Here is an 18,831-nt window from a genome sequence, read left to right on the forward strand (position 1 = left end):
TGAGTAAAAGATTACACAAAGTTCAGTTAGAAAGCATTGCACCGGTTTTTACATAACCTGTGGAACAAAGTGCTACCAGAAAATACCTAAGCATTTAGGATCCTGGAGTATTTCTACAGAGAAAATGTTCATAATCACATAAATTAAAGAATTCTATATAGATTGTTTAAAAACATTAACCTACCAATAATCTGTTTCAGGATTAAAGCCCAACTTTCTTCATAACCTGATGAAATTCTATCTAACAGGAATTCAGAGAGAACACATTCTTTACTGCCTTCTCTAGTACACAGGCTGCTTTTCACAGTGGCCCATAGAAATGTGTTCAGCAGCAGGAAGAAGTGGAAAAAAAAGGTAACATCCAACACTTAGTAACTTAAAGAGAATGCAATCATGGATGAGATGACACCGAGTCCAACAAAATGCTAGAAAGCAAAACTGAATTAGCTTTTTTTCCCTACCCCTTAAGAATTCTCTATACTGTTAAAAAAAAATTTAACAGATAATTTTTACAGAGTATTTACAAGATTTTAATTTTTATTTCAGAAAGTTAAAAGGCATAATTTAAAAGCCTCTTCAATTTTCTACCCATTTGATATTAAATAAAGTGGCAAAAAGGTCACAGCAGTTTATTTTCCAGGTAAGATCTCTGCTGCGTAGAATATGGATACAGAAGATGAGACAATACAGAACTTCTCAAACATTAGCTTTTTAAAAGGTGAAACACCTAGCATGAATGCATGCAATAGCATAGAGCAGAGCTGGTTTGTGCACAATGGCTTTAAGCTTTTGTGTTATCTATTTGAATGATTTTATTAAAGCACTCAGAATAGCTGCCATAAGTAATGCCTGCCAATTTGTCACAGACTACAAGGACACCCCCAATTTCAAATTAAGCATTTCAGCAGTGGTTTAGAGTGTTTTACTGGGCAATTTTGGGTACTATTCCTTCAGAAAACCAGGTTGCCTTCATATTATTTATGAGTTGAATATGAAATACTGACTTTCAAGTCCATCACTGGCTAAGACCGGATACTATCCATAGTGCTTCGGTGCAAATTCACACTGTAATCCACTTGTGGAGATAAGCAGGTTCTCCAAAGCATGGTGTTCAATAAGTGATGGAAACAAAGGTTTCAGGGAGGCTGGAGTACTGGGTGCAAGCAGCGTGTTAAGAGAGAAAAGTAACCTGAATCACATCTCAAGGCTTTTGTTTGCCACCTACTACAGTTATTAATGCACACTGACAAGAAACTTGACTGCATGACCATACTGTTGATAAGCCAGCACAATACCATATTTTCCATCTCAGCAGCACACGTAGCCTGGAATCTTGGAGACTAATCAAGCTTCAAAACAACAGGAATGTATGCATGAAGCTGGTGGCAACCAGCCAAATATCTGGAACAGCACCTGATGGACTGGCCATCAGGAGCCCTGTCTCTGACTGAGACTCACCTTTCCCATATTTAAAAGTCCTTTCAAAGAGCACACTTGGAATGGATGAAGAACGTCTTCAACAAAAAACAGACCACCTCAGACGCCAGTTACCATCTAATTACAATTTGTATCCCCAGAAAAAACACTATTTGCAGAATAGTGCTTGCAGCTCACCAACATCCCCAATGGCTATTTGTGCTCTTTTGGGTTTAAGCTTCTTTTGTACTAGAGACACAGTGTTAATTACGGCTTTCCTACACAGGCACAATTTGGAAGTTAGGAGCAACGTGTTGTACTTACTTTTTTTGATGACACTTCAAGTCACATGAAGTGACAACTTGACAAGCGGGAGAACACTTACTGAAACAGTACATTTCTTTAAAATGGAGACTCTCAAGACAAAAAAGAAATTAAAACTTTGCAATTTGGGGTGTTTTTTCTTAAAGCTATAAAATCTGAGCTTGCAGTTGTGGTGCTTCAATGCCCATGGGTAAAGAAAAAATCCAAGGGGGATGTTGGATTCCATTTGTTTTCTTTATAAAGGTATTATCTCCTCTTCTCTTTTGAATGTTTTATTTCAATACCCACAGACTAAGTTCCCAGGTTCTTTTGTTTGGGGTTGTGGAAGTTTTCCCCTCTGATTTTTTGAAGGTCAAAGTGGTAGCTCAGATTCCAGGATGTTTCATGTACAAAATTAATCATGCGCAATTAGCAAACTGATGAAAGAATAAAATGGAAGTGAAGATTAATCACATCTTCCATCATCAGTGAGGACAGGAAGTTAAGTACACGTAACATCAACAGCTATTCCCACCCACAGTCTAAAGGTGCAGCAGTACTTTAATCTCTATCAGAAAGATACAGTGAACAAAGCTAGGAAGGCAGAAAAAAATACATGTACACTCTTGTCCAGCTGCAGTATTGGTGTACTGAATTTCTAATACCAAAGCTTAAAACCTGTAGTGCAAAAAACTTTCTCTGGGAATGAAATACAAGGACAGGAACAGAACTAGTCAACTGAACCACCCAGTCAGCGTCTCGATTAAACCTAATATGAAAGCAGAAACATAAGGGGCAAAACAAAACCATATTAGGTAATAAAATAAAAACAGGTTTAAGAAAATCCACAAACCAACACACACACACAGAGCCCACATCACCTTCCAGAAAGTCTTATGCTCATGAAGAGGTTTTACACATGAAGAAAGTCACAGACCTCATTCATAGTGCCGAAAAGGAAATCAAGTATTAGATAAAACTAATTTTCAATTTGCCTTTTGAAAAGAAACAAACACCTGATGTGTACCCTTCAACCACCTAATGCAGTTAATGTTCTTTAAGAGCTAATTCTGGCAAGCTTCCTGGCAAAAGCAAAGGGGAGATTATTGCTGCTCAGTGCTCTGCAACACTCTTCTGGCAGGAAGGTCATGTAACAGTAAATGGACAACTGACTGCATCCTGTAGCAAGACAAGAGCAGTCACTGCACTGAAGCACATGTCCTTTGTGACCATCTCCTGAAGCATATTTCATATAAGAACCATGACTGAATTTGTTGACTCTGCCCAGCTGTGGTGGGACCAATCTCTGAAGTCATTCTGCAGCCATACTGGCACAACTACCAGCAGGCCACATTTCACTTGTATTTTAGTGACTTGGGTAAAATGACATTGCAGGCAAGGTCAAAGGGTAGTTAGTTCCCTACTGGAGTGACTAAACTAGCCAAGAGTGTCCTGCTTTATGCAATACCTAAGTGCAGATGTGCTGTTCCCCGCTTTGAACACTAAGGATGAAACAGAATTCCAGACAGTGCAGTAACTACGCTCCTGATTCTGTTCCACATGGCATTTCTCCCAAATGCAATTTTCACTTTTCCAACTCCCAGAACCTAAGGGGAGAGGGGAAAGGGAGGAATCATCAAATCATTTAGGTTGGAAAAGACCTATAAGAGATTTTTCAGGAATATCTATACAGTGGGAATTACAAAGCTTATGGATTACTGTTAGCCCTGCTCATGTCATGCTCTCGCATCTGTCACCTGGGTAAAAAAAAGCAGACCATCCTTACTGAGCATGGTTTCTCAGAGTCACCTGCAAACCCTGTTATCAGCCAAAGCAGTATGTGTGCAGCTATGCTAAAACTAGCAAACATTTCTGTAATCAGTTAGCACTGTACTTGTTTCAGTATTGCCACCAACACTTGCTGAAAGACAAACCCCTCAGTTGTTTCTAGAGTAAAGCGCATTATCTGTCTCTTTCCAAGTCCATGAAGTATTTTATAAGATATATCTAGTTTGATGTATGCATCTAAAAGGAAACAGTACCTTTAATGTTCTAGTTGGAGCCCAGCCAGTGCCATCAATTGAATGTTCTCTCAATAAACTGGAAAAAAAAAAGACACATGTATTATACAGTGCAACTTCTACATAAACAACCATTGTCAGAAATCTTTTCAGAAAGCATTAAAAACTTAAGGAGAAGCTGCAAGACAAAAATTACCTCTTCTGCTATATCTAGATACTGGGATTTTAAAGTACAAGAACTGTTATGTCTTAGAATTACATTCCACATAGTGCTACTACAGTGTAGAAATTCTACATGACCTGCATCGTATTCTACATACTTAGTCCAGTGAAGCTGTTGACCTATTTACAAGTTGAAATCATTGAGGTGTATTTAGTAGGTTAGTCATTACTGGACCTTTCAGGTCAAACATCAGCAGTTATGGGAAGTAAGAATATTGGAGATCAGAACACAACTGAGAAACAAACTGAAGTCTTGCTCACGTTTATGAAAGCAAAAGTAATAATCTGAATGTCTGAATGAGAAAGTCTGGAAAACTCTTGGAAGCATCTTTTCCTAAGCACGTCTTCCTCTGTTCCTAAGTTATCTAAGCCAGAAAACTCATACAGCAAAGTAGGAAAGCACAAAAAAATCGTCACCAGCAGCAGCTTCTACTATTGAAGTAATAGGTTTAAAGTGCAATAGTCTTAAACTATTAGGCTTTACCAACTTGCAGGATAACATGTATTAAGTCATTTTTAAATTACAGTAAATGACGGGACCATACAGCCTCTGTCTAGTTATTTATTGGATATGCCTAGTTTTTAATCCAAGGAAATAAGCATTAATCCTTTTACAATGTAGAGAGGCTAGGAACAGGAAGATCATATTGAACAAGACCATTCCACCTTAACTGTGCTGCTCATCTTATTTCTGTGCCTTGGAATAGATGAAATATGCCACTACCACTAGTGAAGCTCATAGCTAATTTCAAGAACGTGAAAAATAACATCTTGCGGCTGCGGTATTTCTACATATTACAAAAGTAAAAGCAAAAATGCTGCTGAACCCTGACCTGGCAAGAGATAGGATTTTCAGGTTTTGAGCAAGCAGAGACTTCTTAGCTTGCTTTCTGTCTGCTCCTCATCAAATTGTGCTCCAGTACTCCCCTTTGCCTCGTCATATACCTCACTGTGAACTTAAAAGTGAGGAGCAAGTTAACACACACAATAAAAAGACGAAAATCTCCACTGATGGAGCTCAAAGTGCCTGAGCACAACAGCTAAGCCTCATTAACACCCCCCCCCCCCAAAGCCTCAGAGCTCTCTTGGCACATCTCCAGCAGCCAGGACTTGAGACACTCACACTTCTCAGAGCTCTGGCAGAAAAGCAACAAAGATATGCAAACCTAATACTTCTCATGTGCCGATGCATTTTTAGAGCAGCATCCTCCTTCTCCCTAAAGATTGAGAATGATCATTAAGCCTCTATTTAAAACCTTTCCCCAGCACAGGGTGTCTAGAGAAATTGCATCTTGTGCTCTCCATGGGGATCACCTAGATATAACTGCCAAACAGTTCTGAGGTCTGTCTGAACGGTGACCTGCTCTCAAGAGCATCATACACACAGCAGAATGAAGGCTAGATGAACAGAAACATACAAACCACATTACGTACTAGTTTGGTAGATGAACAAGCATCTGCACATAGCTTCTGCTGAAAGATCTATGATCAGTGAGTCCTACTGCCAGAGAGGACCTGGGCTACTTGGAAGTTCTCAAATGGCACAACCAGCAGAGTTTCTCACCCACTCAGTGCTTCAAAAGGCTGCCTTTGACAGCCTGCATTATACAGCACAAAAGTCACTTGTTCCACCAAAGTTTCAAGACATCTGATGGACAGAAAAGCCTTTTTACTTGACCATTCTAAAATAGCCAGGGCTTTGCTGTCTCCTACAACAGGAGCGCTCTAAAGCTCACCTAGTACTATTTAGCTTGAATAAACATTCCAAAGCTTCCCTTGTGATGCTTGAGAATTAATTTGCAAAAGTAAAGACAGGGATAAACCAACTGTGCAACTTCTGCAGCATTTCAAACTACTAAAGCTGGTGAGCAAGTGTATGCAATGGAGCTGGTAAAAGGTCCGGAGCACAGGTGTGATGACAAACAGCTGAGGGAACTGGGGGTGCTTAGTCTGGAGAAGAGAAGGCTCAGGAGGACCTTACTGCTCTCTACAGCTACCTGAAAGGAGGCTGTAGTGAGGTGGGGGTTGGTCTCTTCTCCCAGGTAACAAGCAATAAGACAAGATGTAATGGCCTCAAGCTGCACCAGGGGAGGTTCAGACTAGATATTAGGAACAATTCCTTCACCAAGAGGGTGTTCAGACATTCGAACAGGCTGCCCAGGGCAGTGCTGGTGTCACTGTCCCTGGAAGTGTTCACAAACCGTGTAGAGGTGGCTCTCGGTGTCATGGGTTAGTGGTGGCCATAGCAGTGCTGGGGTAAAGGTTGTACTTGATTACCTTAAAGGTCTTTTCCAACCTGGTTGATTCTACAATTCTATGACTTGAAGCAGAAGTAGCAGGGCTGGGGGTGAGCACTGTGGCATGAGCAGGAGATTGTCAAGGTGGGGACCTTCACCAGGAACAGGGAAGAGCAGTACAACCCTATTTCCATTCGCTTTGTCTTCAGCAGCAGAACCTGAGAAAAGTTGAGTGTGTCCTCAGCCACTGGGGACCTAGAACTCATAACTGCCCTGTAACATCAGCTGTTTGTATCTAAGGAGATCTCCCAGACAGATTTCAAATCTTTATATCTGAGTTCCAATGGGAAGACTGCAAAAATCAGTATGTTTGAGGCTATAGTAACCAAACCAGCCGCTGATGTGACCAGCCAGCTGCTCAGCTTGAATTTCCACAAATAACTTCTCATTTTGTGAGCAATTCCTATGTTGAGAGGTGGGCTGATGCCAACCTCATTAAGTTCAACCAAGCCAAGTGCAAGGGTCAGGGCAAGCCTGGGCACAGATATAGGTTAGGCAGAGATTGAGAGCAGTCCTGCAGAAGAGGACTTGGGGTGTCGGTCGATGAGCCGGCTTCAGTGTGTGCTTGCAGTCCAGAAACCAACTGTGTCCTAGGCTGCATCAAAACAAGCATGACCAGTAGGCCAAAGGAGGTTATCCTTCCCCTCTACTCTGCTCTTGTGAGATCTCACTTGGAGTACTGTGTGCAGTTCAGCTGTTCTCAATGTAAAAAGGACATGGAGCTGTTGGAGCAAGTCCAGAGGAGGCCATGATGATGATAAGGGGATGTAGCACCACCTGTATGAAGACAGGCCGAGAAAGCTGGGGCTGTTCAGCCTGGAGAAGCTGCGCAGAGATCTCATAGCAGCCTTCCAGTATCTAAAGGGGGGGACTCTTCATTAGGGAGAGGGACACTTTATTAGGGACTGTAGTGATAGAACAAGGGGTAACGGGGTTCAAACTTAAACAGGGGAAGTTTAGATTAGATATAAGGAAGAAGTTCTTTACTGTGAGGGTGGTGAGGCACTGGAACAGGCTGCCCAAGGAAGTTGTGAATGCTCCATCCCTGGCAGTGTTCAGGTCCAGACTGGATACAGTCTTGGGTGACATGGTTTAGTGTGTAGTGTCCCTGCCCGTGGCTGGGGAGTTGGAACTAGATGATGTTAAGGTCCTATCCAACCCTAACTATTCTATGATTCTATGAAACTAGATGACTCTAGTTTCTAGATGAAACTAGATGAATCAGTCTTCAAACATTTCTCCAATCAGCAGCCTTTAATATTACCTCATGAAGCAACCAAACTTTAGCTAGCAATATTTACTGCTGAAAAAGACACATCTGACAACACTGACCACCTCATCATGGCGCAGAAAAGCAGTGAGATTTGAGTGATTAAACTGTTTCTAAAAGCTTATGCAGTCAATGAGAAAAAAAAAAAAACAAAACACACCATCTCAGGCAGAAATCACATCAACAGAAGTTAAAAAATAAAACATTGACATGCACTACACACTGTCAAAAGAGCAGTCAACTGGCCTAATTTTTCTAGGTATCCCAATGTTTTTCATTCACATGTGAGTATTGCCTCCACTGCATAAGTATGGTCCAATGTGACCACAATGCGTAAAGCACAGAGAAACAACACTTTTTCTTCCCCAAACTATTACACTGGATCACAAGCGTAATAATTCGGTATGTTTTAATTCAGGGATGACTACTGAACCACATACCATGGTGTGAGGTAAGTTCAGTAAAGAGACAGCTAGGAAAAATACCAATGAGGATTTTTTCTGCTTTTAAAAATAACTGAAGCTATTTTAACGTAAAGACTTGTGTATAAGTTGATTGCAGGTACTATATATAGAGAGCATGCTCCATTACAACAGGCATAAAGCAATCAAAGTTATTTTAGTTTTCCCAACTAAATGGTAAGACATTTCAGAGGTTTGAGATGCTAAAGTATTTGACAATCAAATAAAGCTGACATTTCAGTGCAAATGCTGAAGAATTACTTCAGCAAAACTATGATGTTCCAACACTACATTTCATCTTTACTAATTAAAACTGTTTAAAGACAAGAAACAGTGACATATGCTCAAGAATGTGAGGCTTTATTTAATCCCAGAAGACGCTGCCCTGTAGTCAGAGGTTAAACTGTTAGCTGTCATTTGGTGTACAGTATTTCTTGTTCTGATTCCAAACAGCTCACTTACTCATTCTTTTACTTGTGCTATTAGACTCAGATCACCTAAGCTTTCTCCACTGACTAAGCCACAAGGACTTAGGTGGAATTTAAACTGTAAATCAGTCTCCCTACTGTCAAATGACAAGGCACTGAAACACACTACAGAATTGCTAAAAGTAGCAATACATATTTGCCAAAACAGCTTCTGTATCATCAGCTTCAAATAATTGTGTACAAGCAGATTTTTATGTAGTTTCAGAGGATTTAGTATGTTTTTCCACTGCTTTTAAATCCTTCAGTCTGCAGGAAAGACACCAGCCCTCACTGCCTGTAATCCTGCCACAGTCCGGCACTAGTGAGTACCATAAACATACTACAGCCTCCTCAGGCTGGTTTCTATCACTCTGTTGAGAGGAGCTTCTTAGAAGCATGGAGCAGACCACTATGGCTAAAAGCACTAGTATCAGCCTTCTACCTCTTATCAGCTGATGAGGCCGACCTGTCTATGAAGTGTAACAGATTGCCCAGTGATAATTCCATTTTCACCAGGACCTTCAGGACTTTGAACGCAGCACTAAAATAATTTTTAATTCTAGGGGAAAAATTTAGCTTTTTATTAGGCACTAATTTACTACATATGATGGCAACTGTTTTGGATTTTCAGAACAGCTTTCAGTCTCACTTATATCCATTGCTTCCGTTTCATCTATTTTCATGTCCCATTAACTTGAGAGATGACAGTCATGCTTCTCACTCCTGTTTCTGCTTGGTTTCTGGCCAATTTCACCTGCAAGTACTCAGGATGAAACACTGAAATTACAACATTTCAGAAACTGATTTTAAAGAGGAAACATTTATGATTTATGAGACATTTACTGAAACATTACAATTTATGTTGCTGGGATAAGCAGCCAGCAACATAAGCCTCTCCCTTCAGTGAAGCATTTGGGCTTCCTACCTTGACATACACTGTCCCAACTCTGTGTGGTTCTAACTGATGCATGTGTCTTACAGTGTTAAATGGTAAGTATAGAATAATTACTGTCAAAGTTTAAGGGACCTTCTTCCTTCCTTTTTGAAATATAAATGGTTTTCAAGCACGTAACACATTCAGGCATTAAACAAGTAAAGCCTTAAGCCCTCTCAGGCATAAGAACTATTCATTTACTGAGGAAGGAAACACATTTCAGTTTTATTTAGATTGGAGTTTACATTTTCACCCCAAGTAGAACAGAATAGTAAGTCTGAACCTGAAAAGCCAGGTTCTTCATGGTCTCTCATGACAGTACTTTCAGTAGATATCAAAGTTCTTAAGGGTCAGATTTGCAGGATCTGTTGAAAAACATACCGGCATGAAAATTACAAACACACACTTTCTCACACAGACAAACCTCCAAGGTTAAAAATACAGAATGCTTTTACTACCTTAAGCAGATTTCTCCTGTCTCTGTAATGTTCGGATGCCAGATTCTTGTCAAGCATTTTACCTTCGGAGGCTGACAGGAAAGAACACAAATTACAATGTTATCCCTCCAAATACAACTGCATCGCTGTCACAAATCATAGAACTGAAGGAGGCAAACATTTGATATTCACAGCCTAGGTCTGCATGTTAGAAGACACTGATAACAACCTATGAGAGTTGCACCAGCTTTCTCCGCCCTTTCAGCCACTCTTCACAAAAGCTGGGCTGGTATTAGGCTTTTTCCTCAGAGAAACATAACTTTAAAGAAAGGCAAGAAAATTCACTCTCTTCACCTGGGTCCTTCAGGGGAAGGAAAACATTCCAGGTCATTCAGTTTCTTAACACTGAATGTTAAGTGTTAAGAACTTAACATCCTAAGGCTTATCCAAATTAGGGGTCTATTAACCAGCAGAGGATGCAATGGTAGTAACAGCTGCTTTTAAATGCAGACCTTCCTGTTGGCAACTGAATATAAAGTATTACAAGAAGCATCAAGAAGGTGCATCATATCTGAACTTAAGACACTAACAGAAAAAGCCATCAAAATTCTTTTCAGACAAGATCACCAGATTTCTGAATTCCATATGATATCTGAAATATAGATTCTTAAAACACAGTCTCATTTGCTCTAGTTTTGTGAAGTAAATAGCAGGTCATAAAAACTCCAGGAGCTTAGCAACAGCATGTTTTTCCATCCCTGCTCTCCAAAGTACAATTTGCAGCTTTCGATCAAGCAGGTGATTTCTTATAGTGAATGTACTGGAATACATCAGCACAGGCCAATATCTTTCAGCACTTCAATTAAATTGCATATTACAGATGGAGCTATTTTCCTCCACTGATTCCCAGGAAATCTTCAGTCGAGACAAAATAGCTTCCCAAGCTGTATTTGCATGCCAGAATGATGCGTTTTGTCGTATCACTTTGTTCTCAACTTCCCCCAATCACTTTTTTAGTAAGGTGTTGTGTTTTTTTTAACTAAGACCCCTTGGCAAAAAAAAAAAAAAAAAGTAATATGCATGGCACTGAGCTACCAACAGCATCTCTTTTAGTCTGGCACTAAAAGAAGAAACACACATCACCACAACAAATTTACAACATACAATGCAGACGTCAATTTTCTCCACTCTTATTTCATGTTTGTGCAGCAACTCAAGGGACACTTGGGACTACCCCAATATTGGATTATGGCACTACTGAAAATGCAGAAAATAGTCTCAAACATTTTACAAATGATTTTTTGTAAATCAAATCAAGATGACTTCAAAACACATGTTCTTAGAAGTTTTCTAACAGCACAGCTTTTCATTAGCTACACCTTCACACTGTTTTGAAGGATAATGTCTGGTTCTCAAGGAAGGGGAAGAAGCAGTATTTATTCCATGCCAGCAGATCAAGATAAAGTGCAAATTTCTGCCGCATGCACCTTCAAACAGTGAACATATCACTGAGCAGGGAAAAAGTAAGCTTTATACAAACTAAGGACATGGATCCCTTGGAGCAAGACCACAAGAGGCCACAGAGATGTTGAAAGGGCTGGAGCAGCTCTGCTCTGGAGACAGAACTGAAAGAGCTGGAATTGATCAGCCTGGAGAAGAGAAGGCTCCAGGGAGACCTTAAAGCACCTCCTAGTGCCTAAAGGGGCTACATGAAAGCTGGAGAGGGGACCTGGACAAGGGCCTTTAGGGACAAGACAAAGGGGAATGGCTTTAACCTGCCAGAAGGGAGATTGAGATGAGCTCTTAGGCAGAAGCTCTTCCCTGTGAGGGTGCTGAGGTGCTGGCACAGGGTGCCCAGAGAAGCTGTGGCTGCCCCATCCCTGGCTGTGTTCAAGGCCAGGTTAGACAGGGCTTGGAGCAACCTGCTCTAGTGGAAGGTGTCCCTGCCTGTGGCAGGGATGTTGGAACTGGATGAGCTTTAAGGTCCCTGCAAACCATTTTATGAGTCTATGTTTCTACAACTCTATGATAAATCTCAAAATCCCCAAATTCTAAGTGAATTAACTGGTCTCATTTTTCGTATCATGGAAACAAAAGAATTTCCTTATCCTTTCAAAGTGTTTTCATTCTAAAAATCACGAAAAAAACCTAGCTCTGACAGTAAAGCAGTTTTCTCTTTCTCTCTCCTTTTCCTGTTACTCAAACAGGACAACTGCAGCACTATCATGAAATTTCTCTTCAGACAAAACTTCCTCTTCAAGTTTGTTTCAAGTTATCTTTGAGTCTTCTTTAGACCAAATTCACACAGGATTTCCTTGAGCTGATGTTTCACTTGAATATGTCCAGCCTGCTCCAGGTCATACACATAACGCTTTGCACAACAAAGCTTACAAAACCCATTTCGCCTCTCAAACTCTTTCTTTACCTCAGATACTGAAAGCTGCACAGGTATACCCAGGCTTCACTGCGGGTCACAACACAAGAATGGATTCATTTTTTCTCCCTTTCTAAGCAGCCACTTACCTTTTAGTATCTCTCATTAGTTTTGACAGTGAAAATCTTTCACATCCATTCCCAGTCCACTTCAACATATTAGTGAATATAAATGGTACAAGAAAGCATTACAAGCATTTGAGAACTAGACATATACCAACTTGAGTTTTGGTGGAAGTTTTGCAGAACAAGCTTCAGAAGCATCCTACAACTATGACTCCATTTTTTTCTTTACTGTTTCTAAAAAAACGTAACAGCCCAAAAGAGGCATTAACAGGAATGCACATTTCAGGGAGCAAGCGACAAGCTAACCAAAGCATTTTTTGCCACTCTCCCCTACCAGTTCCGTGAAGAGCTGCTCAAGATCAGCTGAAACTGAATGCCAAAGACAGCTAAGCGTGTAGGAGAGAGACCATGTAGTAGAGAGACACAAGTCAAGGGAAATGAGGCCATATTACTGGATTAGCCAGCTGAAATAGAGGAAGAAGAGCTGGCTTACAGTAGCAGTGGGTCTTGACACAAGAACTGCCCCTGTCGTGCACTCCAGGTCCCTTAGCTTCCTTGCACTGCCTCAAAAGTTCCAGGCAGAGCCATGATGGAGTTCAAGCCCAATTCCCTTTCCATCAGTTCCAAAGAAAAGACTTAAAGGTATGGTCACCAAAGAGCTTGATGGAGGCCCCTTAATTGTAACATCTGATCGTTCAGGAATCAAATCCCTTTGGATTGCTTGTTGTTTCCACAACTATCATGCCAGGAAAAGGGTCAAGACAGCAGCTCTGCTGTCAAAACTCCTGGCTATTGACCACTGCCTAAAGCACCTCAGGCATAAAAATATTAGTAAACTGGAGAGTCTCTGTCTACTCTTACAAAATGGTATGTCAAAGCCATAGAAGCTGCAAACAAGGCCTGACTTGCTGTGGCAGGCAGTTTAGTTTTATGTGAACATTAAACCAGATTTGTACCATTCATCAGGTTCCTTAAAGCACCAAGTCCCTAGTCTTGTAGCATCCGTTATTTCATCAGCTGTAACTCAAGGCAGAAAAGGAGTTTGTTTCTGAAAAATCAATCCCTTGGTCACTGGATTTATTTCATTATTATTATTTAACATTTGCTCCCATCTCCCACTGACCTCTATTTCCAGGCAGCTGCTCAACCAAAAAAGCAGTGCTTTGGAACAGATGCTGTGGATGCAGAGGTCACACAACAATACTCAGTGCTAAAGGCATTTGCTGCGTACAACATTAAATGTTTTGCTTGCTGTTTCACAGCTTCCTATCTTTATGGACAGCAACATTCCCAGCAGGCTTTGTAAGCACAAACACTTACAAACTTCTGTTTGATTTACAGAAAAGCTCACGGATGTGCAGCCTAACAAGTATAATACTTTAAATGCCAACTGACAGGTTTACCAACAGATTTTAACACTTCCAATGGCATGGTGGGTTTGAGAACACACTACAGAATTAGCTAACCCTGCTCTAGTTTTCTTCTCATGATCCCTCTGCAACATCTGTATCAATACCAGCTGCTTTCTGTTCTGACACAATATCCTACCACCAAAGAAAACAGTCCAGAGGCTATCTGGTAAATAATATATTACATTGTTAAAGAAGTCCTTCCTTCACTGTTACACCTGTTAATGATACAAAGAACAGCACATTTAGAAAGTATGCAATGTATTAAGGGCCATTTCATGCATGTATGGATATGCAAGCAGAGACCAGTCCGGAATCAATGAGGAATCAGTGGGGTGACGAATTACTGCTAGCATTGTAGCACAAATCTACCTGAACCATCTTTGTGCCTCCAACACCTGATTAAAAGCAGGATCTCTTTCCAGTTCTCAAGCTCAGATGCTTCTAAAACAATCCACCTCTCCAACAGTCTAAATAGGCTCACTTAATTATGGATATAGTGGAAGAACCCTTATTACATCTTATTGCTTTATAGATAATCATAAACATTTCTAATTTTCAGTATAGCAGCTCAATGTACAGAAGTCTGATTAAGCCCTAACCAGCTGAACACACTCTGTTCACAGGCAAGAAGCAGCACTTCACAGCAGTGCTTGCTCCAAAGCATCTCTCCTACATTTTATGCTCTTGAATCTTTGCTCTAAGAAAGTTTATTGCCCAGGTACCAAACACTGGTGTACATCCTAGTCAGTCATACCTAAAGCCCAAGGATACATTACTTCTCTGTATTCACAGACCCACTACTTTCCAAACAAGCCTCCCATATTTTTATTCCCTGGACAGAATAATGCATCACGGCTGCAGTCCACAATACAAAGTCTTCCTCTTTTGTTATATATTCTTATACTTTTCCACTACGTCACCGTTCTATTAACATCCACTTCTTTCTCAAGTACAGAAGCAGAATGCTTGCTTACGAGGAAAGAAGGGCAAAGAGAATCCTCCTCCAGAGGAGCACCAAGCATGAGATTTTGCTAGCAGAATGCTACAGGAATTAAAGGATGCTTTATATAAACTATACTTTAAATTATGCAGATGTTTTTTACTGCAGGCTAAAAAGACTACCTAGAAAACAGATGCAGGCTCTGAAGCAGGGCTATGACAACTTGCTAGTCTTGTCTGGTCTTTTTTACTCCCAATATAAACACACTCAGCACTACTGCAAAGAGCTGGATGCAGATGTGCAATATCCCAGCCTTGCTTATGGGCTGGTCTGAAGAGCTCTATTAAGAACACTGCCATCACTTTTCTTCTGCCTGGTAGAAAACAAACTACAGCCTCAGCACAATTATCTCAATATTTGTTAACATACACATTTTCGTTTATAACCTAACCATAATCCAATTTTCAACCTAAATTACACACAGGCAAGCTTTTTATTTTTGCATTAAAAAATATAATTACCATTTGCTGCAGAACTTCTGAGCAGAGAACTGTAACAGCCAGAAGGTTTTTTAATTATAGTAATTGAGAATCAAAAAAATCCAGATCCAAATTAACATTCAGCTCTGCTGTTAACACATCACACTTTCCTGCAGCAGGGTTGTTTAGGTAAACATCTTCAACATAAAAGTTTAGGAAATTATAACGAGTCTATATTGTGTATATTCCCCTGTGCCCAACATTGCCACAGTGATTAAACTGCTATTACTGAGGATGACAGCAAAGAACATGAAAGGGTTTCTCCCTTTATACTGATGGCCATGTTTCTCAGGTATGTGATGGAACAATTTAGTCAAGTTAGAACAAGGATGTAGTTAATCAGCCTTAAACAACCACCTTTGTATTTATAGTGTGACAAGTGTGGGTGGCCTGTATTGTAGTGTGAAATACTTTGGTGATGTTAAGGGGAACTTAAAAAACGCACAACCCAAACCATACAATGTAAACACTAACACAGCTACCTGTACTGAGAGAAGTATATAAATAATGACAGCCAGTATCCTAAACACTTTAAAACCAAAACAAAGCCAAAACAGCTTGAGCAGATAATCCTTGACCAATATTACTATGAAAGGAGAGTAAAATTCAAAGCTGTTTCAGAAATGCTGCTGCTCTTTGCATACATGAGCTTTTTATAAGCTATAGTGCACGCTCCATAGAATTTCAGACTGGCTTGGGTTGGAAGTGACCTTAAAGCTCATCCAGTTTCAACCCCCTGCCGTGCAGGGACACCCTCCCCTAGACCAGGTTGCTCCAAGCCCTGTCCAACCTGGCCATGAACACTGCCAGGGATGGGGCAGCCACAGCTTCTCTGGGCACCCTGTGCCAGTGCCTCACCACCCTCACAGGGAAGAACTTCTGCCTAAGAGCTCATCTCAGTCTCCTGTCAGGTTAAAGTCATTCCCCCTTGTCCCATCCCTAAACGTCCTTGTCAAAAGTATCTATTCATAGACTATAAAGGAACATTAGGAAACTTATGAAGTCATCTTCTGTAACAAAAATCTAAGTCCTCTGCTTCTAGAAACATAACCTTTCTACTCTGCTAGCAGTCTTAATGAGCCATTCTCCAAGTTCAGTCTGGGAATACAAGCAACTAAATTCCAGATCACTGCACCTCCTTCTCATTTGTATATAAACAATGCTAAAACTGCCACTACTACTTATACATAATGCTGAATTTCAGTGTGGTACATGTGAAAACAAGCCAAAGGTCTCCATTGTCCTCCCCTATACATTCTCTTCAGCCTCTTTGAAAGAAGAGCTCAGAACTATCAACAGCAAAAGAAAGCAAAAGCATGGGAAAAAGTTATAAAAAAAAACACCACCACAACAATAACAACAACAACAAAAAAAAAAAAAAATCAAGAAAAATTATCAAAATTTCTCAAATTGAAGAAAATGAGGCTTCCTTCTTCCCGCAATTCATATACCTAACTGCAAATACTGAAACCAATGAATCAAGTTTCTTTCAGTATCAAACTATCAGGACAACCAAATGTGGGCCTCAATTGCTTTCCATTTTTGGAGTCAACCTTGTTCTTTTTACAGCAAAACTGGGAAAATAACATCTGAAGTTATTTTTACCATAATTGCATCTCCCCCCCCTTGCAAGGTAAAGTACAATAGTGAAATGCCAACACTTCTCATGCCTGAAAAGGCCAAGCTGTCTGGAGCTTTCTATTTACCTACAAAAGACACCACAATCATATGTAGGTCTTCTGAAAAGCTGTTCATTTAATAACCATTGACACTGTTACTTTGCAAAGATATTTAACTAGACAGCCTGGGAGACAACCAGTAGAACTGGCAGAGCTTTAGGAGGCCACTTCTCACCACATCTGTGCTTTCCAAGGCCTCCGCTGCATGCTCTCAGGAGCAATTAAGCACCCAAATCCAGTACCAGAATATAAACCACCATTCTGAAGGCCACAAAGAGGTCTCTGTTCACTTATTGCATCCTTTTCTCTTAGATATGCCAATTTTTGTGAGAAGAATCATTAAGATCTCAAGAACAATTAACAAGAGAGAACACATGAAAGTGGCACCTCAGCCACAAGGGAGACTCTCAGGTCCTGTTTCATCTGTGCTCCCAAGCAGTTTCTGCCAAGAGTTACCAGTAATTATTCTTTAAGGCATATAATATCGAGGCAATAAAAGCCTCAAGGCTGCTTGGCTGCAAACACTGGACTGCAAAAGAATAGCCAGAAAAAACACTACCCCCACTCCCTGGACTCACAACACTGCATCTGGAATCACTGTGTCCTATTTTGAACTCCCCAGCAGCAGATATATGGACAAACTGGAGTGAGCCCAGCAAACAGCCGCCAAGATCAGATAAGATCAGAGCACACATAGCACAAGGAGTTGAGGGTCCTGGATTTGTTCAGCCTGCAGAAGAGAAGGCTGAAGGTGGGGACCCTACTGCTGTCTACAGCTCTACTAGGAGATGGAACTGGGCTCTTCTTAGAGATACACAGTAATTGGTTAAGAGGCCACAGACAAGCTGAGAAAACATAAATTATTACACAAAAAAAAAAAATCACAACAAAAGTAGTTCAACATTGAAACAGAGGCTCAGAGAGGCAGTGAAGCCTCCATCCTAAGAGATTTTGAAATGCCAACTTTCCCATGCCTTAAGCGACCAAATCCAACTTTTAGACTACCCCAGCTTTAAGCAGGAATTCAGATGACCCCCAGAAAACTCTAGCCAACCAAGATTTTTCTACAGCCCATGATATTTTAGTAGCAGATAGAAGATGCTTGCTTAGTGGCAACACCAAGTTCCCTCTGAAGTCCTATTATCTGGAAAGGAAATCTAAACTGACAACTATTAGCTTAATGACAAATACTTACCACCATATTGTAGGCATCAGGAACTTCAGTTTCAAACTGAAACTTTCCACCTTGGTAATAGCCCTCATCTAAAGGGGAAAAAACCCAAGGATAATAGTTAAGTAAGAGAAAATAACAGACACCATATAACACAAAAGATCTGTCATTACAAAGATTAAAATCAAACACTTAACCTAGTTATACCTAACACTAGCTGCCACCCAGCCCCAAAAGAGTGTGAACATGGTCTCTTCCTCCACTCTCAACACCTGTACAGCAGGAACTTTAAGTCAGAAGAGTTAAGAGTCTCAGAATGACACTGGAAAGTCCACCTTCCTCATCAGAATACCAGGCAATAGTGAGACAGAGGAACCTTTGATGGAGGTTCTTGCGTCTGCATGAACATAATTCGGCCACACATCAGCCACGTAGCACACAGTACCACACCACCGACCCTTGAAATAGGCTGGATACATATTCCACTTGCTAATGCTAAATCCTCCTAGTACGTCTTGTGCAGATAGGTACCCAGCCCACAGTGGGGGTATGGGACATCTAAGGAATGCTTAGGCTCAAACCACCTTGCGTACTCTAGCTCTCTGTATCACACAGTGTAGCCACGGTGAAGGCCTGAAGGTAAGGAAGGCTGTTTATCACTGTATGACAGTATACTTTTTAACTTTCCTTTGTAAAGTTGCTTTATGTGAAGTGGTCCATAGTTTACAGAAAGTTTTATTATCTTGCTTGTTCCAAACCACTA

The 18,831-nt window shown here is 40.6% G+C and overlaps 1 protein-coding gene across 10 annotated transcripts in view; it reads right to left on the minus strand.

Moving 5' to 3' along the window:
* Nucleotides 1-18,831, minus strand: part of UBE2F (ubiquitin conjugating enzyme E2 F (putative)) — a 358,305-nt gene that overhangs the window by 39,746 nt on the left and 299,728 nt on the right. For 7 of the 10 annotated variants that reach the window (XM_061458702.1, XM_061458674.1, XM_061458695.1 and 4 more), the window contains 3 exons: nt 18,093-18,160; nt 9,850-9,920; nt 3,762-3,819 (listed from right to left, as the gene is read on the minus strand). In XM_061458702.1, the coding sequence (XP_061314686.1) occupies nt 3,762-3,819; nt 9,850-9,920; nt 18,093-18,160 (197 nt within the window). The remainder of the gene's footprint in view (nt 1-3,761; nt 3,820-9,849; nt 9,921-18,092; nt 18,161-18,831) is intronic. The other 3 variants (XM_061458733.1, XM_061458722.1, XM_061458711.1) reach the window with 1 other exon arrangement.

The sequence above is a fragment of the Pezoporus flaviventris genome, unplaced genomic scaffold, assembly GCF_033815535.1.
Source record: "Pezoporus flaviventris isolate CSIRO_AGI_PZ_B2104156 unplaced genomic scaffold, CSIRO_AGI_Pfla_v1 ptg000001l, whole genome shotgun sequence".
Taxonomy (NCBI): Eukaryota; Metazoa; Chordata; class Aves; order Psittaciformes; family Psittacidae; genus Pezoporus; species Pezoporus flaviventris.